We start from the raw sequence: 27,900 nt of genomic DNA on the forward strand, positions 1-27,900 counted from the left end.
CAAATTCAGCTAAAAATGGAGATGCAGCCCCTGGCCTGGAGCACGTCCTGCGGCTGAGCATCCTCCCAGTGGGGCACTCGGGGCAGCCCTCCTCTTTGGGGGGTGCAACATCGCCGGAGGGGGTCTGCCCCGAGGTCCCCACCTGAGTCACTTCTCTCTGTTTTAATTGTGCTGTAATTAGAACGATCCAAGCTAACAATATTTTTTTTTAAGTGCGTTAGTATCATCAGCAAGAAGCTGGGGGGCAGAGCAAAACCCGAGGAAAGGCTTTGGGATGGGGCAGGGACCTGGGGAGGTTCCTGAGGCAAGGGGTATCCCTAGGCCGGAGGGTCCCTGGGGCAAAGGCGGGGTCCCTGGCAGGGGTGTCTCTGGGGCAGGGAGTCCCTGGGCAGGGGTCCCTGGACAAGGGGAGCGTGGAGCCGCGGGCCGGGGGCGCGTTGCTGGGGCTGCACCGCCCCGCCGTGGCCGCGGCCACCCCTGCAGCTCCGCCGCTGCCCCTGGATGGAGCCTGGAGGCAGAAGGCCCCGTAGGTCCCCACCAAGGGGTTGTCACCCGAGCGGTGGCCCCTGAGGAGCGACGGGGAGAGAGGTGCCCCCTACAAGCGAGTCGGGGTCCCGCGGGGGGAGCGGCCGCAGCCCGGCTGCCACCGCGTCCTTTTCTGCCCCACTGCGACCATGGTCCGCTTCTGTCGGGTCAGGGTGAGTGTGATGAACCCCAGCCAATGTGATGGACCCCGCTGGTGTGATGGAATCCACTGATGTGCTGGACCCCTCCGCATCCCTCCTCCAGCAGCAGCCGACAGCCGTGCTCATGATTAAAAGCCCGCACAGACCGACACGGCTGTACCCTTCCCGGCAAGCCCCCGCCGTGCCCCCTCCCTTACCGCAGCAGGCCCAGCACCGCCAGCCAGGGGACAGCTGCCCAGGCTCAGCCCCAGCCACGCTGGCCACATCTTTCCTCCCAGCTCAGGGACAGAGCAGGAGCCTGCGGGTCTGGGCAGGAGCTAAACCCATCCTTGACACCTTTGCTGCGCTGCCGTGGTGGGACAGGTGCCCGGGTTAGGCACAGACCCATGAGTGTCTGCGGGAGGAAACGGGGAGCCTGGGGAGACTGTCACGCTGCTCTCCACCTGAGATACACATGCTCAATGCTAATTAAATTAAACTTGAAATATACATATATATCCCTTGCTTTCACCACGTTGTGGCCCAAATCTACAGCCACGCTGCTGCCTGGCTGAGCTGCTCAGCACCAGGGTTTAAACAAAGCATTGAAGAGCTGTAAGGGCTGTAAGGGCTACAAGGGCTGTAAAAGCTGCAACAGCAGGAGCCCCAGAGGCTCTGGGATGTGGGACCCGAGTCCTCCTATACGCTCATGGCTTGGTGTGATGCCTGGCCCAGAGGCACAGGCTGGCTCCAAAACCAGGGCAAAAAAAGGTGTCAGAAAGCCCAAGTCAACTCTCCGCTACATTTAACAATGGGTGTGAAAACAGATTAAAACTGCTGCTGAGTTGCAGGGGTACAGGGTTTTGCTGAGGGGCAAGCAGAAGGAAACGGCAGCGTGGGAAGCATCAGTAATTTGATACATTCTCCAAAATCAAATGTTTTAATGCATTAAGACAAAAAACTAACTTCCTGCAAGACAGGAAGTTTCTACCCCTCCATCAATTTATCAGATGTCACCCTGTTTGCACAAATGCTCAGACTTCTCAGGATTTCCCAAATGACTCTGTCAATAACCTTCAGAAAAGGGTCTTTAAAACCAGGAGCCGCCAACCTGCACTGCAGGGACAGGGCAGGTCCTGTGCGCGGGCAAAGGGAGGAAAACTGGTGGGGAGAGGCGGCTGACTTGCTCCCCAAGCAAGGGTCCCAGCCAGAGCCCTGTTCAAGGGCACAGGGGATGTAACGTGCAGAACTTCAGTTTCTTAGTGACAGGGAATTCGACAATAAAGGACAGACACCACTCCGGCAGCAGAGACACCGGGGGCAGGGGTGGGACGTGACAAAGGCAAGCAGCACAGTCCAGCACCAGGCTCCCATCCCATCACTTCTTGGGCAGGAGAGCTTGGGACTGGGGAAAGTCTCCAAGGAAACACGCACTCAGCACTTGCTTTGCTTTTCTAGCAATTCTCCGTGAGCCAGGAAACATCACACCACCCAATATTGCTGGGACACCCCCACACTGGCTGCTGGGTGCAGCTCCCCAGGCCCCTCAGACCGCCCTTCCTCCCCACACCCCAGAGCACAAAGAGGAGGAGGAGGATACAAATGGCTTCTGCACAACCACCAGCTCTGCAGAGCACCAGCCCCAGCCTGCGAAGAGGGCAGGAGGGTGAAAGCAGCAGAGGAAACCACCAGCAGAAGACAAGAGGTACCAGGGGACATTACTCCCGGCCCCTCTTGCCAAGTTGCTCTGCTTAAACTGAGCCAGAGATGCAGGGTGGCTGCCTACCTCCAACTTGTTGCCAGAGGATGGAGGCTGCAGGTGCTACGAGTTTGTGTGGGCTCTGAAGAGGTTTAGATGTGCTCAAAGAGGAGAGAAGGGGCAGAATCCAAAGAGCCAGAACGCCAGAGCCCATGAGGATGGTGGCAGTGAGAAGCAGTGACAGACAAGGGGTCACTCCACTCTTCATTTTCCACATCTATCTATTGTTGCTCAGAGCAGACGCAGCTGCCCTCAGCCAACACGAGGAGGCTGCTCTTAAATAAAACAAAGAGGCAAAAAGATGTGGGGGTGGCACTCTGTCGTGCTGGAAGCAAACACAAAGCCAGATTCCAAATTCTGTATTTTTCAAAATAAAGATCACACGTTGTTTAGAGACAATCTACACAAGAGTTACAAAAAATAGTCGCCCAGGCATAAGCATACACAGGTTTGTTAATTATACACATATGGTTACAAGTGTGCTTGCAAAAAAGTTCATTGGAAATATACACAAGGCTCTGTAAATGTACACCGCGTAGTGTTACAATTCTATATTCAAACAAGGAAAATTGACAGTATGTTACATTCACTTACAAGTAGACAAAATGCAAAATACAGTTCATCTTCTGTACAAAAAGGGAAGGTGATTCACACTTTACAAGGTGAAAAGGGACTCTGATTGTAAGGAAAACTAGGGGATCCTGTACTTTTGCACTTTTTGTTTCTTACTGTCACAAAATAAGCAAAACATTACTTTTTAAGAGTCAAAAAAACACTATTTTGAACTGAATAATTTTTGTATAACATTTAGAAAGGATTGCTACTGTTCAACTAGGTGACAAATAAAACCAAGCATTTTTTTTTTTTTAAACATTAACTAGGCTGTATAAAGAGAACATTTCCTTCAAAAGAAAAAATTTACTTCTGGTTGAAATTACAATTTACAATATACAACACTATATGCTACGACCATAAAAGGTGTGAATATACACTGAAATGCACAGGTTTTGCTAATTTTTTTTCTTACCAAAAAACGGGTTTATGTCAATTCAAACTTCTCCACATTTACATTACAGAGGTTTACAAATGTACAATTGTACAGTCAGAAGTATGTTCCACTACTAGGGTACATTATAGATACAGATCAGACATCAAAACAAGAAAATACTACAAATTTTTATATATGTAAAGTCTACACCAAGTATACACTATATATTTATAGAAGCAAGACCAAAGCCGAGTTGGATTTTCTTTTTTTCCTCATGCTAAATAATCAAATTGTGTCTCTCAATGTTAACAGAACAAACAGAGTAGGCAGTAAACAAGTACACCCACCTCCCCACCCCCTCGCTTTAAAAACTTTCTGGGTGCATATGTTTTCCTCCCCAAAACCACAGCTAAGCTACCTCCTTTTGCATGTTAAACTGGAAAAAAAAAAAAGGCAATTAAAAAGTTTCAAAAACTTAATTAATTTTTTAACTGAAGCTTTAGCAAGTTGATTTTTAAATATTTATAAACAGCGTTAAATGCATCGTTTGTGCCATTTAACTAAAATTCAAACTTCTTGCTGACTTTTGACTAAAAGGAGAAAAAAAACAGGTATTTGCAAAAAGGTTGCCTGCAAGGCAGATGAATTAAAAATGGGGGGTTTTGTTTTCTTCAAACCAACCACCCTGAAAGTTTCCACATTTGGAATATAGATACAACAGTGAACAAAAATGTGGCCTTCCATGTACATTTGATACCTATGTACAAGTATTCTATACACCAGTAAAACAGCAGGGCAATTAGTTAATTAAAAAAAATAATTAGTACGTTATGCATAATAAAATTAAAGAAATTTACAAAGGCTTTTTTTTTTTTCTTTTTAGCGGTTTAGCAACCATAAAATGTTTTCTAACTGTATACTGGAATATCGCTGGTTGCTGGTTGTAGATACCGGATGGCCAGTGAGCTCCTCCCCAGTGCGCTGCCTCAGATGATACCGTTCGGTGGCCCGCAAATGGGCCCCAGGTCCACCCCATTCTTCATGTAGTATTTCTCCAGCTTGGCCAAAATGTGTTTGCCATAGGTGTACTTGCGCAGCGTAGCAATGTGAGGCCGGATCTAGAGATAAAAGAAGAGTGGGTGAAGCTTCGGAACCTGAGTTACAGCCACGTCAATCCCGAGCGAGCTCTGGGTGCCCCATGGCCAGAGGGGCTGGCCACCAGTGGGCAGCCAGGAGACCACAGAAATGCCATTTACTGTAATCACATCATTTACTGTGAATCAAGCTAATGTTCTGTAACTCATGGATGTTATTTTTAGGAGGAACTTCTGGTCAAGCAGGTGGCATCGTCTTGAGCCATATTACTGGAATCCAGCCGGATCTGAGTGTGTGGATGGATACAGGGCTTTGTCCCAAGAGAGGGAGCCAGAAAGACATGACCACTGGGGTGCTCAAGCTTCCCAAGGGTGCCTGATGCTCTGCCTCCAGCCCAGGGGCAAACACACTAAGGTCAAAAAGGCGTCAGAAGAGTCTAGTGGGGCTGAGCAGCTTTTGCTGAACACGAGCGGGGTCCTCTGCCTCCTTCCAGGCTACAGGCTGAGCTTCAGAGCTGCTACAAGCCTGGAAGAGCTGCTGGTAGGAATTTCAGCAGCACAGCTGAAAGAGCTACTGGGAGAGGCAAGCAGCATTAATTCTTGATTAATTTCTGAACCTGACAGTTAAAATGCTTATTTTAAGCAGGGAAGAGGTCTATGGAAGCAAACTTCACCCGCTCACACTGTTGCAGAGTATAAGTCACTTTCAATGGCACTGTCATTACTGTAGCCAGAGTAAAACCACCTCTACTGCCAGAGCACCTGAACAAGGAAAGCTGTTTGCATTGTACCATTATGCTGCTGAAGTTCTCCTGGACAGTTTCAGAGGAATGAGACATAAGAGCAATTCCTTTTAATTGCTAGATGAGAAATATCCCACACCAACAGCACATTCCTGTAATAACACAATTACGATGGACTCCCTACAAGCTGCAAACAGGGTGAGAAAACAGCCAGCGCGTGGTGTACCACACTCCCTGCTCCCCCCATGGATACACCACCATTACTCGCCTGCACCAAGACTGACCATAAAACTGCCATGGGAAATCCATCCCAAACTCATCCTATTTCATCAGCTCAGACTCTAGCCGTTTAAATTCCTATTTCACTTCAAGGACCCCTCTTGTAATAATCATAAATTTATGTCTTGGCCCTCCACACATCCCATTTCCATTCCCAAGCCCACCTCCAAGACTGCTGCTCTGAGGTTAAGCAGAAGTAAAGCTTCCCAGGTCCAACAGTTTGCTCTTTGTTTGTCTCCATTTCCAAGATCTTTTTTTAACTAATAGAACTGTTTAAATTACTTTTCAGTATTATTTTTTTTCAATAAAAGTGCTGTCTTTAACAATAACACGAACTGCTTGTTTGTACTAATAGCAATTTTCACAGTCCAAACGCAACAGTCAATACACTCAATTTTCCCAGGCTTTCACTCAGCTTGATAGCATAGCTGAAATCTTCATCTTCACTCAGTCCTGTTTAAGCTGTCATCCCAGTTCTATTTTTGACAGCCACACTGATAATCTAATTATCATTTTATTCAAAAGACTTTGCTTGACAGGAAAAAGAACAAGTCAGTAGAGATCATTTGGGTGGGATATTTTTCAGTATACAAATCTCTCTATATACAGATTAGCAAAATCCACAGGTCATTCTGCTACAGTTAAACTGTGTATATCCCTTGCCATACATTTTTATTTAATTATATTCATCATTTCTTTTGCACCAGTACAGATTTTGATTTAAAAGAACTACTCTGAATGATTCCTAAACCTAAGAATTAACCTCCCTGAAGATTATTTCAGCTGCATTTATGTTGTTTATATACCAGTTGACTGCCCTGTGTGGCTAAAAATCAGCTCCCTTACACAGATAATACCCACTTCTTTTTACAGAAAAATGGCTCGGTCCATTTTACTCAGGGTTTCTTAAATACACTTGATTTCATTGGGATTTGAATACCTGACACTCCTCTCAGTTCCTCTTAGTAAATACAGGTTTTTCCAAGATAGTGTTAGTATTTTATTTCTAGTAAGAAAGTACCAGCTGTTTTTCACAGAGTAACAGACCCTAAAACATGTGACTGAAGAAAATAATCTCAGTTCTACTACACATTTAAAAGCCTATTTTTTTTCCCCATTCATTACAAGTATGAAGACCCACAAATGTGACCTTTAAAAGCAGGAAAATGAAGACATCACCTGATTTTTACAGCTTCCTGCCCTTGGGGGGGCAGCAGGCACATAGCCTTGGGAGGTAAGACTGGCAGTAATGCATTATTTAATTCCAAAATGTCTTTCTTTTTGACAAATAATTAAGTCCTGAAACTGTTACGCATTTAAACACCACAGCATAATGCTAACTGTGGAAATCTCTCATCAAAACCGCACTCAAAACTGAGAAATAGAGAATCTGATGAATGGCTGCAGGCTCAGGTGCTACAGCAACGCGCCCCGTCAGTGCAGCATTACCAGCCAACCCGCCTGTCCCCATCAGGGCTACAAAGCAGGGACGTGAAGCGACAAGACAGCATGGGCAGCCCTCAGAAACGCAACCCGCAGGTCCGCCAAGCTCTGGCTCGGCTCCACTGAGCACATAGAATTGCTCTCATCAGTGAACGCAGTTCTCAGTGAGGGCAAGTGTGTCGTCATTGCCAGACCTTCAGAGGACCCTTGCAAGGCACCAACCCATGGCACTGGCTGCAGTAAGTCTTGGCATTTTTCAGCAGTATTTGTTATACCACAAGCGTGGAACTAGGTTAATAGGTCAAAAAGATTGCTAGAAGCAACCAGCTAGTTTTAAGTCCAAATGGCACCTTGTTATTTCACACTGTCATATTTCAGCTACTACTGAAACACACAACTTTGAAATACCTCTGTCGTTAGGAAATTCTAATGGCAAAAGCAATCATCTCAGTCTTATTTTCTCTCTGCAACCAGTGTGGCAGTGACAAGCCTTACATCCTTATCAATCGATGGCAGCTGCTTACCTTGTGCATGACAATCTTCCGCTGAGCTGGTTCTGCCACATCGATCATCTTCTGTACCACATAGTTGGCGTACTGGTCTTTCATCATGGTGTATAAGGCACTGTGAGGGCCATCATTCATAGTGCACACCTCATCAATCAACATGGCACGTTCCGTACGGGAGGCGTGAGTAACACATTTCTCCACCACATTGCTGTAACAATAAAGGGACAACCTGTGAGTGTGCAACATCTCTGCTGGGCTTTTCATTCCATCCCAGGGAGCTCTCTTACACTTCTAGCAAGGGCAGACCATCTGGGAGAGACACGTGCTGGCACATAAGTTCAGCAACATGAAAAAGATGAGCAGTCCAAGGCACTTGGGATCTGAGTGGGAATTTGGAGGACCAGCTCAGGTTTTATTTCACCCAAATTTGTGTAACTCTATGATGATGTTGTATTTGAGATCAGCATCTGTTCTCCTGGTGTGGCCATTAGAGAAGCAGAGAGTTGTTCTTCCGTTGGTTTTCTCAGTACTGGAGCTTGACGGGAACAGAGGTCCAAGGTTATAATAGGGAAATGCTTACCTAGGTACAAAAGATTTTAGCAAAGGCAGAGAACTTTCAGAATTCCTCCATCTATTACATGACTAGTCTCTGCTCTCCAGAAAGCCAAGTTAATAGGTTCATAGGATATATGAAAGGGGATTGAGAGTTCTGCTAGTCTTATTTTCTGCATCCCTGACTGCATCATAAAATCACCAAGTGGTTTGCCACAACCAGTGCTCAGCTTGGGACATCCTACACTAATTCACGCTCCATCTGGAAAGAAGTTTAGGAAAACAGAGTAAGGCAAGTCAGGGAGAAAGAATCTGAAATAACATTAAGACCACGTTCTTCTAATTCTTGTTAATGTTACACTTCCCTTGTGTCCATAAATACTAAAGCACTATTTTACTTATCAAAAGGGGGGAATATTGAGCCTTTTAAGAGCTCAGACTTCATGTTCAAATGGCTAGAAACACACACAAAAGGAATTTATGGATGTGGAAAGTATTACTTTTTCTTGACATGGCCTAAGGTACTCTGATTTTGCTTCCACCCATGTGTAGCTCTGTAGCATGCGGACTAACAACCTTGGACTGCTGCAGCTTCCCTGAGAGGATATCATTATGCATATCTCAAAAAGGAGGGCAAGACTTAGCACATAAAAAGCCCTGATTCTTCCGTGAAAAGTGGGATGAAAAAGAATTGTTGCTATATTGACTTCCCAAATTCCCTCGTGGCTTGACAGCATCCCAGGGGCAGTGAAATGCTCTTACGGTGTTTATTATTCAAGGAATAGCGACCACTTAAAAAAACACCAAAGCAAAATAAAGAAAACGCCACACACAAATTCTTGGTCAAGTTCAGGAACCTGGATTAGACCTACTCTTCCAGATCTTCACCCTCACTCCTAACAAGGAAAAGTTACCCTGCCAGTCACTCATTCCAGTTTATAAGCAGTTATAAATAGCACTCCATTGTTAAGCAAGAAGTTATTTTCACCTACCTACACCCCACCCCTAACTATTCTGCAACTCTAGCATGTGCCCATGCTCCCACAGGGTGTGGAGACTTTAAAGAACAAATTCATACCTAGCAAATTTATGTTGACTCAACACAAGCACGTTTCCTCTAATTTCTGCTACAATCTTGCTCTTATCCTCAGGCCGACCGTGTTCTAGTACATGCTGGATAACATAGTTCCCATACTGATCCTGTTTGAGAGAAAGCAGAAGCGTGTGACAAAACAAAGACCCGAACCATTAATATCAATCTAGTTCCCAATGTGCATTAAGATTTACAAACTTGAACTAAACACTAATTAAAACAGCTACTGTACAAATCACATAAATACTTTCTACTTCTACAAAAATGTGCATTCTAGAGTTTTACCAGGAGGTAAAAATGCTACATCTTTGCACCAATTATAAAACTCAAACCAATGTCCTTCAACAGGGAATGTCAATACAAGAGGAAAGGCAGCCAGGAAGGGGGTGTGCATAAACCCAACACATTTTAGGAACCCCAACAACCTGGCACTTTCTTTTCCTGGAAGTAATCAGCTCTTCACATCAAATCCCTTTAGATCTTACTTGCACTGTAACTTCTGGAGTGAAAGCATTAAGACACACACCCACTCAAGATTCTTTTCAAAAAGGAAAGTAACTACAATTTTTGATACTGGCTGGATACTTGTACACAGTCAAAATAATGAGTGGTGATGCATTTCTTGCCTGATGCGTTCCTTCCCACTCCTTCCCAGGAACGGAGTCCCTGTGTTCACCCGACCCCAGCAGCACTATAGCTGCAGTCCCAAATAGGCTGCTGGGAGCTTTCCTAATACAAACCAGTAATCAAGAAACATCTTGCACATTCTCCCTTCCCACGCTGACCTGAACAAGCTGCTCGGTGTGTTGGTGAAGTTCTTCCAAGATGGGAAGGGTCTGCTCAGGAAGACAGTGCTCGAGGATCCTCTGGATCACACGACAGCCATATGGATGTGTAGACAACGCAAAAACCTGTGTTCAACAAAGACAGGCAAGCACAGGCAGCAACACATCTGTTAGCCTTTGTGAACCCTAGAAATCTTTTGGAATTAGATGAACACATGGTGGTTTTTCCTAGGCATGGTAGGTAACGGCAGCTCCAGATACATAAACTGAAACTGGAAACATCTGTTACCCACTGCCACAGCTCTAACTAGGTGATCACCGGCACATCACATCCCTACCTGTGCTTTAGCTTCCCCATTCATGAAACAGGAAAACAAATGGTAAAGCCTCTTGATTAATAAAAAGAGCTCTTTTACAACCAAGAATTATTATAAGCTGTGTTAAAAAACTATTTCAAAAGATTAAATTCAGCATATTGTTTGCCAGTTATGTATTTTAAAGCTATGCAGAAAATGGTATGAACCAGAAAGGTTAAAAATGCTCAGCAAGGGATTTTCCTCAACTATTTGGATTTGTTAAAAAGCCTTAACTGTGCTTAGGAGATGTGACAACAAAGAACCTTCTTTCTCATTTCTAATGGATTACCAAATCTGTTAGTAAGAACATGACACGTTTTATTATTGCTGTAGTTTTCTGTCTAAAGCACAAAGTCCTATTTGGTTGCTTAAAATTAACAAAAGTAGCAAATCCAAGCAGTGAAGTTAAATTGACATTCTACAAATTTTTAGTAATTATTGAGTAAGCTGCGCAGGAAAACAGGACTTGGAAGTGCAATTAACTGCAGAAAAACAGTCTTGAGGCAGTATGTTTTATCTTCCATATCAAAGTTCAGATGAAACTGAGATGGCTGGCCAAAGAAACATCAGTGCCATCAACCAAGTTCCCAGAGGTATTTCTGCCTTGCCTAACTCCCTAGTGGAAGGTCCAAAGCTAAACTCTTAACCAGTAAATCTGCTGAGCAAGTTTCTAGCTAGAATCCTCCTTGTTTTGACATAGTCAAGCAAGTCCCCACTTCCACAGCTGTTCCAGGAGCAGCTGAACTAATAAAGCCTGGTTCCTGCTATAATAGCCCCAGGCTATCCTCACACCCCTGTGGCAAAACCCTCAATACTTCAAAGTCCCCCACCAAAGCCAATTAAGTTAAAGTTAGAAAAGCCCAAACCAGCGCTTTTGTAATGGAAGACAAGCTGACTACAGGTAGAATAAAGAAGCCAGCTATGCAATTAATATCCAGGACACAAATTCAGGGGAGAATACCAGGAAAAAAACCAGGAGAACGAAGCACAAATAACTGCCCTTTTCTAGGTGAAACTCATTGTTTTCCCCATGTCTGAGACCCTTGGGAAACATCAGTCCTCTAAGCCATCCTTGCAGACAAGGATCATAATGAAAGTTTACTACACCCATCACAAAACTCTGCTCACCACCTTTACTATGAAGATGGATTAGTGAAAGACTTGTTTTCCCCTCCATCAGTCAAAAAATACTTGATGTTCCAGGAAAACATATTTTTTCAAGGATGCTTTACTGTGATATACCTGCACAAAAATGATAACAGAGACATGACCAAAGAGTTTCTAGGCTCCCTAACGTTGCTGCATAAACCTTTCAACTGATACTTTCTAAAATATAAAATTCAAAATAGTTGAATAAATTACAGTCACTCTCATGCTATTCAAAGCAACATGTAAGAATACAAAGAATGAGAATCAGTATCTTGGTCAAGGACTTACCTGTCCCTTAAATGCATCAATGATAAACTGCAGGGACTGAGGCTGCACACATTCAATACACTTCTGCACCACATGATTACCGTTCTGGTCCTTCACGCACTTCAGGACGTGGCCATCCAACTCCCGTACCATCTCATTCTATTAAGAGGACAGAAAGACAAACAGAAAGCACCACCAGGATTCATGGCCAAAAAATGTAGTTTTCATATTCTTGACCACATTTAGCAGTGAAAGGTATGAAGGATGCACCCGTGTCTTTCAAACTGGAAGTTTTCCCGTGGCCAAGTCCTGAGATAAAGCTGGCTGTGCTACAGAAACCACCAAGAAAAACACTGCTACAAAATGAAGATGAAGCACTCCTTTCATTGAATTTAAGTGTCCTCTTACAAATTAACTATCCAAATTTAAGAAATTTTACTGATCCACAACTTCACTGTGCACCCCCCATTTCCTCCTCTGCTCTCCTCGAAGAAACAGAAATGTAAAATGCCCAGACTTCACAAAGTTTTCAGGTGTCAGCTTTATATTTCTCTAAAATGGGGTCAGCATTGGGATAAGAACTTGCTAGTTCTTTTACACAGGGCACGGTAATACTGTATGATAATTAAGGAATCCGAGCTGATAAAAGTTTAGATATGACTAGTGTACCACGTGCAGACTAAAATCTTCACAAACAGAAAATAGAGAATGACAGTTTTGGGGAATTTAACCACACTACAAAACTGGATGCATTCAGTTTTGCAACTGATAGAAAAACAGCATTTCAGGAGCACAGAGAACTCAAACATACCATTCTGGAGGAAGATAATTAGCAGATCCTCAGACCAGCAGTGCTGGAGCTTGGGCACCACCCTGCTGACACACTAAGGCAACAGCTTAGCCCAGCCCAAAGGGAACGAGCATTCCTAAAGCCTCTTTCAGTTTTTTAATTTAATAACCTACATTGAGATTCCTGTATAACGATTCCTAACACCTTTATTAGCTAGCTTGCCTAGCTTATTTTTCATCTTAATTCATTGTTCCTAAAACCCTAGAGGAACTGCTTTATTCATGAGCTTTGAGTGGGACTCTGACTACCATCCACATCTTTCCAGTGCCAGGCCTGGCTCAACAGGAACTAGCTGCTCCTTGTACATCTCACTGCTGGAAAGCAGACTATTGGCCCACATATCAAAGCAGTGATATCTCAGCAAATATTAAAGGCAAAACTCTGGCACTGCTTCCTTCAAGGGATTTAAAAATGTCTTCTAGTTCACCATCATTCTCAGTTTCTCCTACATACATAATCTGATTTCAGGTAATTAACAGAGAACCAACACCATTACCAGTTAGGTGAAACAAGGAGATGACAACGAGACCCAAGAAGCATGTCACATACTTATCATGCACATCAAACGTAACAAACATGCCATAAACCAAAACAAAAAAAACACCAGCCACAAGAGGAACAGAAGGTCACCAAAAGGCAAGGAACAGTAAACATCAAGAAGAAAGTTAAAATTGAAACTTACAATTACCTGCTGGTCTGGGGGAATAAACTCAAGGGCCTTCTGGATCACCCTACAGCCGTACATCTGCAGAGCAAGGGACAGAACATGCCCACGGATACGTTCTGCCAAGGCTAACTTCTGTTCCAAGCTGCCAAACTGGGAAGATGAAAACCAGTAACTACAAGCACAAAACCCTCACGTGGCCAAGTGGCCCAGCAGCCCTCCCACGCTGTCACGCTAACACATTAAAGAAGAAACACTGTTGCCTACTGCAAAGAAAACACCACACCTCAATGGATGTGAACAGGCACAAGCCAGACGCCTGTTCTGTTTCTGTCAGACATGCCTGACACATGCAAAACAAACTCAAGTCAAAGGTGCTGGAGCCACCGGGGTGACATGTGCCACTTCACTAATCTTTGACAGGGTTGATACAAGACTACTGGACAGAAGAACCCCCAAGGCTTGGTGGAGAAGGAACAGACCATTTTCAAGGGGGAGATGGGTGCCTGCCTAACCTAACATGAAACACAACACCTTCTTCCAGCAGATGCTACTCACTGGAAATACTTCTCTTTATCCCTAAATACATGAATACTGACAGCTCATCACAGCATCCCTGAAGAGTCCTGTCGGACCTACATCTCCTGGATATGTTGCTATTTATTCCTACGCCTTTTGCATCTCAAAGCCAAGTGTCACTTCCTAGGTGAATCTTTACCAGTCCCACACCTCAGTCACCCCAACAGGAATGATGCAACTGCCTCCAGGGGGGAGGTGACATCAGTGTTGACAGATACTCACCATTTTATCTGAATAGCAGTGTTTCTATGGGCTTGTCCAATGCCTTAGGACAACAGGCATCTAATTAACGCTTGATGGGGAATGCAGACTTACCTCAAAGAACTTCTGGATGACGTAATTTCCAAATACATCGACCATCAGTTGGTAAGCTGCCTGGAGTATCTCGTTGAACACAAGCTGACGTTCTGCTGGGGTAGCACGCTCCAGTTTCAGCTGAATAAACCTGAAAAATACAGCTGGTGTGATGCCACTGGCACATACACCCTCCCTCACCACATTTGTCAATACAAATCCTTTCAAAAGCCTCATATGCTAAACTCTTGCAAAACAAATCTTCAAAACACAGTTGCCCTATCCAGCAATCTGAAACCTCAAGGTGATCGAGCCATGAGGTCCATGGCCACACGTCATTGTCAGTACCCCAAAAAATCTCCTCATTCCAAGCAAAGCAGATCTCAGCAACGTCTTACATCCAGATGGCTCTTTAAAATGAGTTTAGCTATGCCAGTGGGACTAGCAAGCAAATTACAATGCAAGCAAGCTCCTCTGTAGAGGAGAAACTCCTGGTATCAGCATTTGTACCCAAGCAATGTTTAAAAAGAAGGGTCAGTGTTACACTACATGGCTTTTCACACCTCCTTTTCCTTGTTCTGCCTCTTTGCTTCAGGGTGTGATGCAAATTGCAAACAAGGCCAACTCAAAGAGCAGCTGTCCCAAAACCTTCCCATAGCACAAGGTTTTTAATCCCACCTGGATCCATGCTGATCTTGGGAGAACTCCATGATGTGCCCAGCAATCTCCCTCAGCTGTAAGTTAGGGTACCGGTTATTGCGAAAGTCTTCAAGCAGCCTGCTTCGACCAGAGGGCATAACATCAGACATCCCATAGCGCAAGCGAGACGAAGGGAAGAGCGTACTGCTGGGACTGAAGAGGCTGGAGGCACTGCTTGCACTGCGATACTTGGCTTCAGCTCCAGGAGCAGCAGAGATGTAACGACCACTCCCATTTGTGAGTCCTCCTGCAAATCACAAAAACAAAGGTATGCCACCTGATGAAATCAAGTGGCCAGGGGGATTCATTTACAACCTGTGTGTGCCATTTTACTTCTAATTACTCCTTTCCCTCCAAGATGGGTTTCTGACACAGTTCAACTAGGACATACTCTCAACTATGCTAACTTAGCTGTCCCCAAAAAAATTTCAAAGGAGACGTGTTCAAGCATTCCTCTGCATGGCACTGTTGTATTAAGTTAGGAACAGCAACAGATTTCAGCAAAGAACAGACTAACAACTTCTATTTCTCACTCTGTGTCAAAACTGTCCCAACCGGACAAATGTCAATCCCACTACTTGCAACTTTTTGCTAACTTGCTACTTCTAACTACCTTATCCTCCATCATCAGGGTTTTTTTCCACCTATCCTGCTGTCATGTGAAGGAACGATTTAAAAGAAGTGTACTAGGGGTGGGGGACAGAATTAAGATGAAAATAGGCAAGAAAAAAACAGCAAGAAGCAAGCAGAAAGATTTGGGATATAAAAAGCAAATAACTATTAAATAAAAATCAGTTAAACCCAATAAATAAATACTCTTAAAAATCTCATGCTTTCACAAATGCCCTAAAGATTTTCACCAACATTAAAGCAGCCGCTGGGTTAGGCGGTAACAAGTGTATGGGGAATAGGTAATGATTTATCACATAGTTAGCAAACTGCAAGCATTGACAGGCACCAACATAAACCTTCAAAAGCTGTTTCCCTGCCTGTAGGAAATGCTCCCCAGCTATGAGCACTCCTTCCCTTTCCTGCGGGCTCGGGATCCCTCTGCTGGCCACAGACCGCACGGTGCCTTCAGCCAGCACAGGGGTGTTTCCCAGGTGGGAGGGAAGAAGTCCTCCCTAGAAAAACGTTCTTATCACATGGGAACCTGCCACCTGAAAGGCACATGTGAGGCAGAGGGGGCAAACCACCTGAAAAAAAAAAGCTACAAGAAGTCTTTGCAAAGGAGGGAAGACCTTCAAGTCAAACATCGGTAGGGCTGTCCGCAAAGAGAACTGACATTCTCCTGGCAGCCGTGCACATGACAGTGTCTGAAATACAAATATTAAGTGAAATTAAAAAAAAGAGCCGAGGGAACTGCACCCTTCTGCCATCAATGACTGAAGGAAGCTCCCAGGCAGGAAACACTACATGAGAATTAACTATCTGATAATGGCCTAATTAAGTTCCCCTGTCTCTCAGCTGAACAAACTGTTCTGACTTCTCCAGAGCTGGTGCCAAACCTCCCCGTTTCTCAACACCTGAGAGCTTCTTGCTTTCTTACACTGCCTTGCCAATGCAGTGGCCATCATCTTCTCTACCTACCTGACGACTTAATTGAGCAAGAACTCCAAAAAGTGACCATGTGATATTCCTTACTGCTGGAAGGACCAGGATATTCAAAGGAACAGTAAGTCATCTCTCAGGTAAAGGAAACCCAACAGTGACAAGTTGAGCAGTGGCATAATAATGTTTTCCATGGCATTCAAAGAACTCAGAATTACCACTTGTTTTTTGAAGGCCTGGAGCAAGTAAAAGTCACAGCACTAACAGGCTAAAGTGGGAAACTAGTTCCTGATCATCTGCACATGGCTGTAAGAGGAAAGGGTTTAGTGCTCATGCTGTTATCACCTATGCTTTATCTCTTAGTTAAGAGGGAAAAGCACAGTTTGTACAGAAAAAGTCTCCTCTGTCAGAGGTTTCCTGAGAAAAACCATCTGATCATTTTGGAGATTCAAAATAAACTATGAATTACTCCAGCTTTCTACCCATCTCTCTCTCCTGATGGAGATGCTGACTGCAGGTCTCCCCATGATGTTCAAGATCATACTGGGAACTAAAAGACCCGTGGGGGACAGATTTCCTAAGTTCAGCAATCGCTTCTGAAATCCACCTGTCAAACACCAAAGGCCAGAAACCTTGGAACACCTCAAGCTCCTTTATGTCAGCGTGTGGCTGGCAAGACCCATGACTCTGCCAGATCCCAGACTCCAATGGGATCTTACCAATATCTACAACAAAACAGCTTCTTGTTCAAGAGCAATACAGGGAGGCTGGGTGCTCCTGAAGCCCTCAAGGGTGCTGGGGTAGAATAAAGGGGCAAAAACCCCAAAGAAGGGACAGGACTCCTGCAAGATGTTGGCACCGATCATTTCTCCTGTGTACTCAGCCAGAACAAACGTTGTCTGCAAACCGTGTGGAGACATCCTATTGTCCGAACACCTCACCGCCCCGTGCAAAGCACTCTGCATCGACATATGACAGCAAACCAGTGTTGTACCCTGCACATGGAGGTTGTACAGAAGCGACAGCTGTGGTGTGGTTCTGCCTCTGAACATATCGACCATATCTTCTTAAAAGTGTCTGGGATGTATCTGGAAAAATCTGTGTCTGGGGAGGGCAAAGTGCACAAACTATCCTGGGGACTCCAAGGCAGACACGTTACTCAGACTCACACTGCTGCTGTAACAACTGTTTCCTATTTTGAAACGGTAAGTCATCTTCTCAGCGCTTGCTGGGACACTCAAGACAGATGTTAACCTGAAAAAATTGCTTATTCTGGGAGTGGGGAGGACAAAAAAAAAGGACAACAAAAGGATGAGTCAAGAGGAAAACACAGGGGAAGAAACACAAAGGCTACTGTCTGAAAACAAAGCACTTCTTAAGCAAGCTTCCAGGAAACTTTTATAAGGCCCTCAAATTGCTCTGCAACGGAGGAGTCTGCACTATAAGAAAAGCCAGAACAATGGAGGGAAAAAGGAAGATGAGAAGATGTCTCTGTGAGAAAGCAGGTGGAAGTGTCCCTGCTGCTCTCCCCTACGGAGGGCTCAGCACAGAGGCATCAGGCAGTGCCCACCCAGCCAAGGGGACAACACGCTGGCTCTCGGGGCTGGGAAGGGCAGGAGCCAGCAGCCTCCAGACACCCCCAGTGTCACTGCTCCGATCTGTCACCCCATGCAGCCTGGTGCCAGGGTGTGCCACCAGCCACTCAGCCCAACAGTCCTCCCAGTCAGTCACAGCTAACCGATTATCAACTCCCCAGCCAGTGTTCCCAGAAAAGTCTCTAAGAAATTAAAATCCAGATCCCCATTCCAAACTGGGAAAACCCAGAGCCAGACACATTCTGCCCCAGCCTGCAGCGTGGTGTTTCTATTGGGATCAAACCAGCTACATACACATGGGCTGACAAAAACTGTTAGTGGGACTACACAAACTGATGTGAAGCGTAACCTGGCCAAAATTAAATTTGAGAATTTTTTTAAAAAACATATTTAGTAATGTATAATTCTATAATTTTGATAAGTATTGGGGAAGAAGAGGGCCCCTGCTGCCTCTAGCACCCAAAAGTGCATATTTATTTACAGTTGCTTTGTTCTAGTTATGCACAGTTGCTTATATTGCATACACCTTTGAGTTTAAAGCATACATTTAGCTCCACTTCCCTCCTCCAGTAGTTCTTGTCGTAAGAACTGACTGCATGGTTATTTCAGGTACTTGTGATTGCCCAGACATTTCACAAGGTCACTTTACACCACCAGGAAAAATAACTAGCTTGATAAATACACCCCATTTTTCACAGCTATGAGCCTTCAGAAAGCCAGAAGAGCCAGAGCAGAATCTTTACACACAACATCAACTCAACAAATGGTTGACTTGTGCATCATGAGACATGACAAAGTCAAACGCACAACTTACACTGCATTTAACCATAGATTTGCTGATTGCAAGTCAGATTTAATGCCAACTTCTTATGTCATTGTGTAACCCTGAAATCAAAGTTACTTGAAGTGACTCTCCCAGGTTGTCTGCCCCCATGTAACGCAATGCTAGGACGTGGTTCTAAACCAGGCTGCTCTAATTTCCCTTTTTGCAGACAACACATGTGGGGGTTCCCATCTGTCCTTTCATTTTTAGATACTTAGAAATACTCCTCATTATCTTTGTCACAAACTACTTCTGGTATCACTCCCAAATAGAAAAGGAGCCAGCCTCAAGCTTCTTATAAGGAAAAACTGTGCTGTTATAGCAGTAGAACTTATTTTATAACCAAAGCAAACCACAACTACATGTAATACTGTCTTCTGTTACAGGTGAAAGAGAAACTTAAAAACACTAAGATGATCTTTTACAGATTTCAAGGTGGAAATCACAGAAGTGCAGAGCTATTCTGGATGAGATTTTTCTTGCAGCATTATCAAGCATGAAGTCAGCCATGGAGGAAATCTGGCTACAAGGAAAGGAATATTTTGTCAAGGTGGGAAGACCCATGCGAACTGCTCTGGGGCACAACCCATTTATGTAAATGGTAACTTCGCTTTCTTTCCAGAGTTTGTTCTCACACAGATTAACCTTTCTCTGATCCAGTTTTTCAGATTCATTCTTTTGTTTGCCTGCAGGGGCAACAGACTTCTAGTGCCAGACTTGGAATCTGGTTAGTCTTCAGCATTAATTTATTGTAGCTATTTAACTGTCAGCTTAAGGCTTGTACAGCTGCATAAATAAAGCTAAAAACCCTTCCAATTCTATTAAAGCTCGAACAAGGAAAGATGGTAAATCTAAACTTGATCTCAAAAAAATTGTATTCATTACTATTCCATGCTAACCTTTAGCCAGCATCAGATTTATTGCACATGCATGTAATAAACATGATAAATATAGTATTTGATGACTGTGTATATGCATGGAAAACTGTTCTGATAACCAAAAGTTTTGTTAAATCCAGACAGACATGTGACAGAACCAAAACAAAGTGATATTTTGAGCAAGTACTAAATTATCTGGTGCAGCTGCAATGAATAACCCATCTTACTTGTTTATGAGGCCTGGAAATGAACACTTCAGGAAGTTCAGATGAGCACTGCTTTATTATTTAACATTTGCTTTATTCTAAGATTTACTTTATTACATGTAAAGTGCTTTGGGACAACTAGAAGCTCTTCTAGAAGACATAGCTTGCGTAAAGTGATGTATCTTAGCCTCCCCCATGCACTACTGTGCTTTGATAAGGCCATATTGATGGGAGATTTTCAAAAGCAAACTCACAAAATCCTCAGCTAAAAGCTAAGCAACTGCTCCAGATAACACTGCAGGTTTTGGTTAAAAGAAGAAACTTTATTCTAAGCTCATTAGTTTATTATTGAAAACTTAATGGGTATTTTAAAACATTTGACAAGTTTAAGCATCAGCACTACGTATTTATCTTATTCAGCATTAAAAAAACCAAATGGTATTGTTACCAAGAATTGCACAAGAAAAAGATCCGTTTTTCCAAATACTTGGAATTGTTATCTGTAATTTAGAGATGAGGAAAAAGAGGCGGCAATACAGAAACCTTCCTGTTTAACAGCTGAACTACTGCAAGAGACAAGCCCATAACACAAGTGCTACAACTGCTGCTTGAGTGTTTCGCCTACTACTTCTGCAAAAGCAGGGACCCTGCCACAGGAATAAGAGCCACAGCTAGGCAGCTCACCCACCCAGCCGTGGAGTGTGCACATCTCTGCAGCGAGGTGCTCCCTGCAGTGCTGGGACAGCTGCAGTGTAGCCCTTACCCAGGTTTAAACTTGAAGATGATCCATGTGAAGATAAGGAAGGTGGTGGAGTCTGAGAGTGGCCAGGTCCTTGGCTGGGCAGAGGCATTCCCACAGGTCCAGGGGAGGAGGAAAACCCAAGGCCATTATAAAAACTATGTCCTATAGGTGTTAAACTGCTGGATGTCCTCTTGTACAGGTCACTGCTCCCTGTAAGGGAGTCTCTGCGGGAGCCACTGCCCGTGTTGGAGTTAGCAACTGAAAAGAGTAAGAAAGAAAAATTAATTTTGTGATGTCAACAAGCTGCCCGAGTCAACTGGATAGCTGGAGAGCCAGCACAACAGCACCTAGTAACTTCATTGCACCAGGCTTTCATTTTCCTAAGGGTGTTGCATGTGCCCAAATGAAATGCATTAACTAAAACCACTTTGTTAATGATCGAGCAGAAATCCTTGATTTAAAAAAACCAGCTCGACTCCTGTCTTTGCGTTTATAGTTTTGTAGTTTTTCTACCTATAGAACACATCGAGAAATACAGCTCCAGAAACCTACAGATCAAGAAAGATCAAGAAGATAAAAACCTACCCAAAGGAAGGGACAGAATGAAAGGACAGCTAACAAGTGGCTTTTGGACACAAATGCTTAACACTTTGCTCCTGAACCTTCAGAAGAAGGTTTGAATACTTCAAAGTTCTTCCTAAGCATATCACTTAGTTTAACAGAAGATATTAGATCACCCTGCAAGCACTGCCTCATATTTATTCTCTGGCCGTTACAGCTAAAACAAATTCAATGTGAGATTTTGTCTATTCATGTTTACTTAAGAGCATGTACAGCTTCGTGTACACTTACTTGAAATCCTTGTGCTCACGTCTCATTATATGAGAAAACAGCTCCTGTTTGCATCGAGCTTTATTGAGATGGAAATCAGAATTCAACTTACACATAAACCCAACATTTTTTTGAAGAGTTGTTTTAATAGTCAAATACAAACTCTTTAAATGCACTATCAACTTGAGGAAAAAATACAACTTTGCATTAAAATCTTGTCTAATAAATAGTGAAATTGTTAACTGTAGTGAGCCAATCATTTTTCATGACTGCACACAAGTTCCAGAAGCAACAGCCTCACATTTTTATTCATGGATTGAGGGAAAACAAGTCTGTGCATCTTGGTATTGAGCAAACTCGTAATTGAATTCAATTAGTTAAATAAACTGAAGTGGAAGAAGCAAATGCTATGTTTACCTGAATCCAAGATGGTTCAAATTCTCAGTCTAGGTTTAAGAAAAATATTTACAATAATGTATATTTAAAACTGTGATTTGATGCAGTGACAGTATGTCCCTCAGTCTTTTCTGATGGAGCAGGTTCAAAAGGCATGTTTTAACTTGCCCTTCACACAGATGAAAGCAGGAAAGTACAGGACATAATTACTACCTCTAAGACTAAGCAGTAATTAAAACAATTGTTCTACTTAAAAAAAAACCCACAAAACTAGGAAAAAAAACCCCAAACCACAGACATCTTTCTGGTTTGGTTTTATTCTGAAAGAATCTTTGTCGCCAACTGCCTAAAAACCCAACTAAAAACAAACCATATAGGTAACATTTCTCACAACCACAATAAATGACTTTGTTTTGTGTATGATAGAAACAATTCCCAGAACAAAGCACAGAAACCACCTCAGACCAGTTGTTTTAAAATCATGAAAAGTTACTTAGCCATTATTCTGAGGTAGGAGTTAGCACACGGATGGATACCACTTGAGCCAATTCCTGTTAGCCCAGTGTCTCCACTGAGCACATGCAGGTAAAGGCAAGAAAATTCAAAGCTGTTCAAAAACTTAAATCTGTAGCAACAAAGCAACGACTGATAATATGTATAACAAAACAAATTCATTGCTTTAGTATTTCTAACTGTATCATATACTAAAAGAATCTGCACCAGAAAGAGCTGCAGATTTTGAAAACCAAAGTAGTCCCTAAAAGAAAATTTCCATTTAACCTCAGATACATGAAGAGGAGAGCTCAGCAGCTCAGTGCACCAGTGGCTCACAAGCCCCCTAGCTGCATTTGGAGCTATCTGATGATTTCCTTTTTCCCCAGGAAGAAGTTGCTGTTCTTACCTGCGGTCCCAAATCCTCCCAGCGCAGACCCCAGCGTGGCACCAAGAGAGCTGCTGCTTCCAAATCCCAGGGAAGTGTTGGCAGGCTGGGCAGAGCCCTGAGAGAAAAGCGAGCTGCTCTGGGAATTACTGCTGAGAGAGCTGTTGCCGTAAAACGAGCTGGATGCCAGGTTGTTAGTGGGCTGCTGCTGGGGCTGGGGCTGGGGCTGCTGAGTTCCTAGAGGGCGAAATGGTCCGTTTGTCGTTCCTGCCAGGCCACCCGCTGCACCATTGGCCGAAGCTGCAGCTGCTGCAACCGCTGGAAAGAAAGTAATTGGAAGCATGGACTGAAAAAATCCATTTTCATAGCAGTTTTGCAAGTTAAAACTTAGCAGGTTCCTTTTATTTACTATAGATTTTTTTCTTTCCTATCAGGATGAAAAACTCTCTTTCGTGTCAAATTGCATAAAGTCTCTTTACTTTATACCTGAACTCCACAAGTCTTGCACAGAGCTACTGAATACCAACAATGCCTAGTTATCATGCTGCTTGTATTATTAGAGCTACATAGATCAAACATACAAAAGAGTTCCCTTTCTCCTAAGAACTAAGATTCAAATCATTAACAGCCACACACTTAGCAACATCCAACTAAGAAACGCAAGTTTTGAAATATGCAAAATTGTCCTTTAGTGCACAAAACACAATCTTGCAGTGCTAAGAACGTCAAAACCAAGTATTTTGTTTATCAGCCAGTTCCAAAGTAAAAGCAAAATAAACAAGGAAAATAAACAAAGAAACAATTAAAAGGCTCATTTTATAACCTGTAACTAACACTGGCAAAGACTGCTTACACACGCAGATTCTGACTGAAAACAATCCTTTCAAAGCCTTGAACTCCCAAAGAACCCTAATAAAACCCAAAACAACTCATGGCAAAGGCCAGACGTGTAACATTTTATACAAGGTGATCATTCAGGAGTCCTACACAGGCTAAAACATTTAATTATGTGGAAAGCTAGATACCAGCAGACAAAATTAAATAACTGTCACAAAACTCTGCAAAAACACTAAGAGTTTATGCGACGCCACCTCTCTGAGGCTGCTCTGGAGGCTCAGCCCACAGTGAGCACAGAGGATGTTCTCAACAACAATCCCTGCAATGGATCTCAGTGAGGGCAAGTGTGTCATCATTGCCAGCAGAGCCCAGAGGAATTCAGGTCCACCCCCTGCCAGGGACAGAACAGATTTTCACTTGACGGGACTGGGACTCACCAGCTTGAGCCGCAGAAGAGCTGATGATGACTGGAGCGGGCGCTACCAGACGGACAGGGGCCCCTAGGCCATTCCTGGCCCCTGCATTCACCACGAGAGCACCTGTTTGGTCATAGTAAGCAGCAGGAGCCAGCACTGGGTAACCTGAAGAGGCAAATTGCAGGTGCACAGGTAAGGTAACAAGCAATGCAACACATGGCAGATCAATCATCTTCTGACGAGTATGGTGCAACAGGATTTTTTGAAGCAAAATCTGAATGGAAAAAGAAAAAGCAACAACAGCTTTGCTCTCCTGAAGGTTGGGGCCAGGGGGAGGGGATTCTGTCTTAACAGTCTACAACTTTCCAGTAGTAAGACTTTCAGGTAAAGACGACTCTTTTCCTTCCCTGAACCTATGGTACTAGCATTGTCTTCAGTGTAAATTCAGTTACACAGATAAAAAAAGGGTCTTAAAATACAAAAGCACTATTTATTTTCTGTCATAAGTACAACGTGCTGAGGCTTTTCACATATGTGAACACACTGCACTTCCAGCTCTCCCACTGTATGCTGAAGTTGTTCAGAGTGCACACACCCCCAAACAAGACACGGAAATTAAAGTTATGTATTTTGAAGGCATATATATTAAAGAATACTTTATGATACATAAATAAAAACTCTTAAATCAAATATGCTGGTGATAACACACAGCACGTACTTTCAGCAGTATATAGCTGTTTAGGTACCTCACTATATAATTCTACAGTTAAATAAAATTTTTTCCTGAATGTGAAGTGGTTCTCCAAGGTGGAGTCACAAGGAGAACGCTCCTGTGAATATTTGCTTTGCAAATATAATCCCCAAAACCTCAAAAATGCAGGGTTAAGAAAATGTGTAGATTGCTTGGAAACATGCATGTTATTTGTAACTTAATACAGCAACATTCTTCTTAAACCTTAAAAAAAACCCTGTGTAAACATGTGACACTTCCAACAAGGAGATCTGAGGTCGAAATAATCCTCTTTTACATTGACCAGCTGGACATACCTGCACATTATTCAAAACACTTAGGTTTGCCCTTTGCCATGACAGTAACAGTCTGTATAACTGAACGTCGAAAGCATTTGTATCACACAGCCTCAAGGAACCGAGTTAGAATTTATACAGTAGCTCCTCTCTTGCAGAATTATAATATAGAATAAAAACCTGCTTCTTTTACTGATTTTCTTGTTTTTAAACCACTAGTATTTGCCTGGAAGTAACCATTAACAGGATAGGGACTTTCCCCTTCAAGTCAAGCACCTGGCAGGGATTGAGAGACAAGGCTAATGAATGGGACTAAGATATCTCTGAGGTTTTAAAATAAGGATCATATAAGCTACCATGATCCACAGCAAAATTTGAAATCAGCTTTCGATAGGAGCTATCAATTCTTTTGAGTACACAAGCAGCTAATGCGCCCAGACAGCAATACAGTTGATAACATTTGTTTTCATCTGTGACTCAGGGATCTAAGCCCTGATTTAACTTAAATGCTGCATAGGTAGGTAGGCTCACATCTAACAGACTCTCAAAAATGCCCTGTATACCCACAGATTAAAACCGGGGGAAAAAAAAACCCAAAACCCAAAATACTGTTGAATGTCAGGCAAATGTGACAACATGCAGAGACACAAGATATAATGTTCTTAGATCTCCCTGGGCACTGAAGAAGTTGCAGCTCCCATGGAGCCCCTACCTGGCATCCCTGCCGCCAGCCCTTGTCCAAAGGCAAGGGCAGAATTGACAGCTGCAGCAGCCACCAGCGGATCAGTCTGCTGTCCCTGCTGGTTCTGATTTGGGGTCAAAGGACGCTGACTGGCTCCGCCACGGAGAACCTGGAGAAGACAGAGGAACATGGAGCTGTTTATTTTGGGGCCCAGAAGCAAGCCGCAATCACCAGACCCAGGAGCATCAGGAGCAATCTAGTTGAAGTTCTTGCACAACTGGTATGTGACAACCCCTCCCCTTTACTCAGGACAGAGCTGCCTTCGCCACCACAAGCCCTGGCGCTACTACCATGGGTAAATGCGGAAGACCCAAATTAAATAATACATCCTTTCTCAAGCTTACTGAGTATAATCTGGCAGCACTTCATCATCTGAGTTCTTTTATTTTTTGATATACCTTCAGTACTCACCCTTTGTTAGAAATGTTTGCCCCATCCCAGATAAATTTGGTCACTGCCACAAAAGCACTGCTGAAAGCCCACTTGAGCAGAAACCTTAAAAAGCCTGACTTATGAGCTGGGGACTGGTGACACAAGGTGACATCGTTTTTTCCAAGCTGCCAGCCCCCACAGAAAACAAGAGACCCAGTGACATGGCATTTACTCATTGGAAATAATGACCAAAGATCACACACTTCTTTTATATGTAGCTCTTGTGGTTTAAGCACATGTTGCTCTCAAAAGGGAAGACGGCAAACTGACCTTTCCTGTAATTACCTGTGACAGGCTTTGTTTGCAAAAGCCTTTTACTCAAAGTGGTGATGCAAGAGTCTGCACCCATTAGCGAGGTCAGCTTATTAAAAAAGCCATCCTCTGGTACTCAGCATGTCTTGCTGCAAAAAGTAACTTTGTGTGTGTCACTGAAAAAAGTTATTAAAAAGAAAAAAAAATAACTTTGCACCCTGAGAAACTGGGAGAGGCTCCTGAAGTTAACAGATTCAGACACGCATCCCAGAGTTTGCTATCCCTGTCAAAGCCTGAACACAAACTCTCCAGTCTAGGGAGTCTCACAAGTTGCAGCTGGTTGGTAAACACACACTGTGCAAGGGCACCGTACAGAATGTACGCAATGGATGGTAGGCTGCAGGAAGGGAAAGGTTAGTGGTTTTTTATAAATTCACTATTAAGATGTCGTAAGCATACAAATCAACTGTCCATAACCACTGCTCTAGATTTCCAAAAACATTTGCCTCAGCACTTAGAAAAAATTCATCCAAAAAGTACACACTGTATCCCTGTATGGATGGAAGGTTTGCATCAAAAATAATACCGATCATCCCCACTTGGGCTTGCTTCATGCCTATAAAAGTAATGAGAAATATTATAAAGGCTACTGGTGATTGATATTTTTTATTTTAATACCCTAAGCTTTCTCAGAAGCTCTCTTGGCACACACCTTCCTTACTGGGAAAGGCTCCCAATCTGAATGTCAAAACATAAATGGCTTTAACACACCCTTAACGCCGCTCTACTTGTGCGCACAGGTACATGCGAGAGGTCTGCTCAACACACTCCTGCTTGTGACCTCCCGTGTGGGAGGTTTGATGACTAACTTTGTCAGGAGCTAAGTGTTCTCCTGATCACTGGTCTAGGATCATTGGTGTGAATCATTACTGCTTTGATTATCTGCAAAGGTCTTATAATGCTACCCAACACTGGGGTTTGCTTTAGCTTTCAAAGCAGAAGCTAATAAATTCAGCTGCCAATTGCAATCCTCTAGAACTGCCATCTCAAACACACAAGGACCAGAAAAGGAAGGCTTTGTGATACTATGAGAAAGGAGCCACCTTGATTTTCGGCAGGATAATGAACCCATTTTGTTTCCAAGCAGGAAGTACCATGGGACAGAGGCCAGTAAAACTCTATAAAGCCAACGTCAGGCAAGGACAGTGCGTAACAGAGTATTATGAAAAACTAGCGGGGGTTGTGCCAGAGAACCCGCCAGGTTACAGAAGCCTAAGTCCAGTTCTTGACACCTGTTCTACAGGCTCTGCTGAGTCTGAAAGGAGAAAAGCGGAGCATATCCAAATGCATGTCCATGGGGAACAAGAACCAAAACAAGGGTGGTGGGACATGCCTCATACTTTCAGCATTATACTCAGGTTTAGCAACTATCGGTTTAGTCTGAAAGTTTGCATTATTTTTTTTAAATACTTATTTAAATAGCAAGCTAACAATCTGAACTCTCACAATTCTGTAAAACGTTTAG

At 43.4% G+C, this 27,900-nt stretch overlaps 1 protein-coding gene, 1 long non-coding RNA gene and 2 other non-coding genes across 18 annotated transcripts in view; 1 reads left to right on the top strand and 3 right to left on the bottom strand.

Moving 5' to 3' along the window:
• The first annotated feature begins 152 nt into the window (after positions 1-152).
• Positions 153-3,851, top strand: LOC121085620. The gene is made up of 2 exons (XR_005827126.1): positions 153-698; positions 2,124-3,851. It is a non-coding gene; the product is annotated as an uncharacterized LOC121085620 (long non-coding RNA).
• PUM1 (pumilio RNA binding family member 1) overlaps positions 2,769-27,900 on the bottom strand; it is a 77,573-nt gene continuing 52,441 nt past the window's right edge. For 11 of the 15 annotated variants that reach the window (XM_040588470.1, XM_040588469.1, XM_040588465.1 and 8 more), the window contains 12 exons: positions 25,662-25,800; positions 23,945-24,088; positions 22,692-22,988; positions 20,585-20,821; positions 14,748-15,015; positions 14,091-14,220; positions 13,215-13,349; positions 11,704-11,841; positions 9,911-10,036; positions 9,111-9,232; positions 7,496-7,688; positions 2,769-4,530 (listed from right to left, as the gene is read on the bottom strand). In XM_040588470.1, coding sequence (XP_040444404.1) covers positions 4,399-4,530; positions 7,496-7,688; positions 9,111-9,232; positions 9,911-10,036; positions 11,704-11,841; positions 13,215-13,349; positions 14,091-14,220; positions 14,748-15,015; positions 20,585-20,821; positions 22,692-22,988; positions 23,945-24,088; positions 25,662-25,800 — 2,061 coding nt within the window. In that variant the 3' untranslated portion in view covers positions 2,769-4,398. The remainder of the gene's footprint in view (positions 4,531-7,495; positions 7,689-9,110; positions 9,233-9,910; positions 10,037-11,703; positions 11,842-13,214; positions 13,350-14,090; positions 14,221-14,747; positions 15,016-20,584; positions 20,822-22,691; positions 22,989-23,944; positions 24,089-25,661; positions 25,801-27,900) is intronic. The other 4 variants (XM_040588466.1, XM_040588479.1, XM_040588474.1 and 1 more) reach the window with 2 other exon arrangements.
• On the bottom strand, positions 7,079-7,164 carry LOC121085919. The gene has a single exon (XR_005827233.1). It is a non-coding gene; the product is annotated as a small nucleolar RNA SNORD103/SNORD85 (small nucleolar RNA).
• On the bottom strand, positions 23,779-23,870 carry LOC121085922. Its single transcript, XR_005827236.1, has one exon. It is a non-coding gene; the product is annotated as a small nucleolar RNA SNORD103/SNORD85 (small nucleolar RNA).

Source organism: Falco naumanni, chromosome 3 (genome assembly GCF_017639655.2).
Source record: "Falco naumanni isolate bFalNau1 chromosome 3, bFalNau1.pat, whole genome shotgun sequence".
In the NCBI taxonomy this organism is placed as follows: Eukaryota; Metazoa; Chordata; class Aves; order Falconiformes; family Falconidae; genus Falco; species Falco naumanni.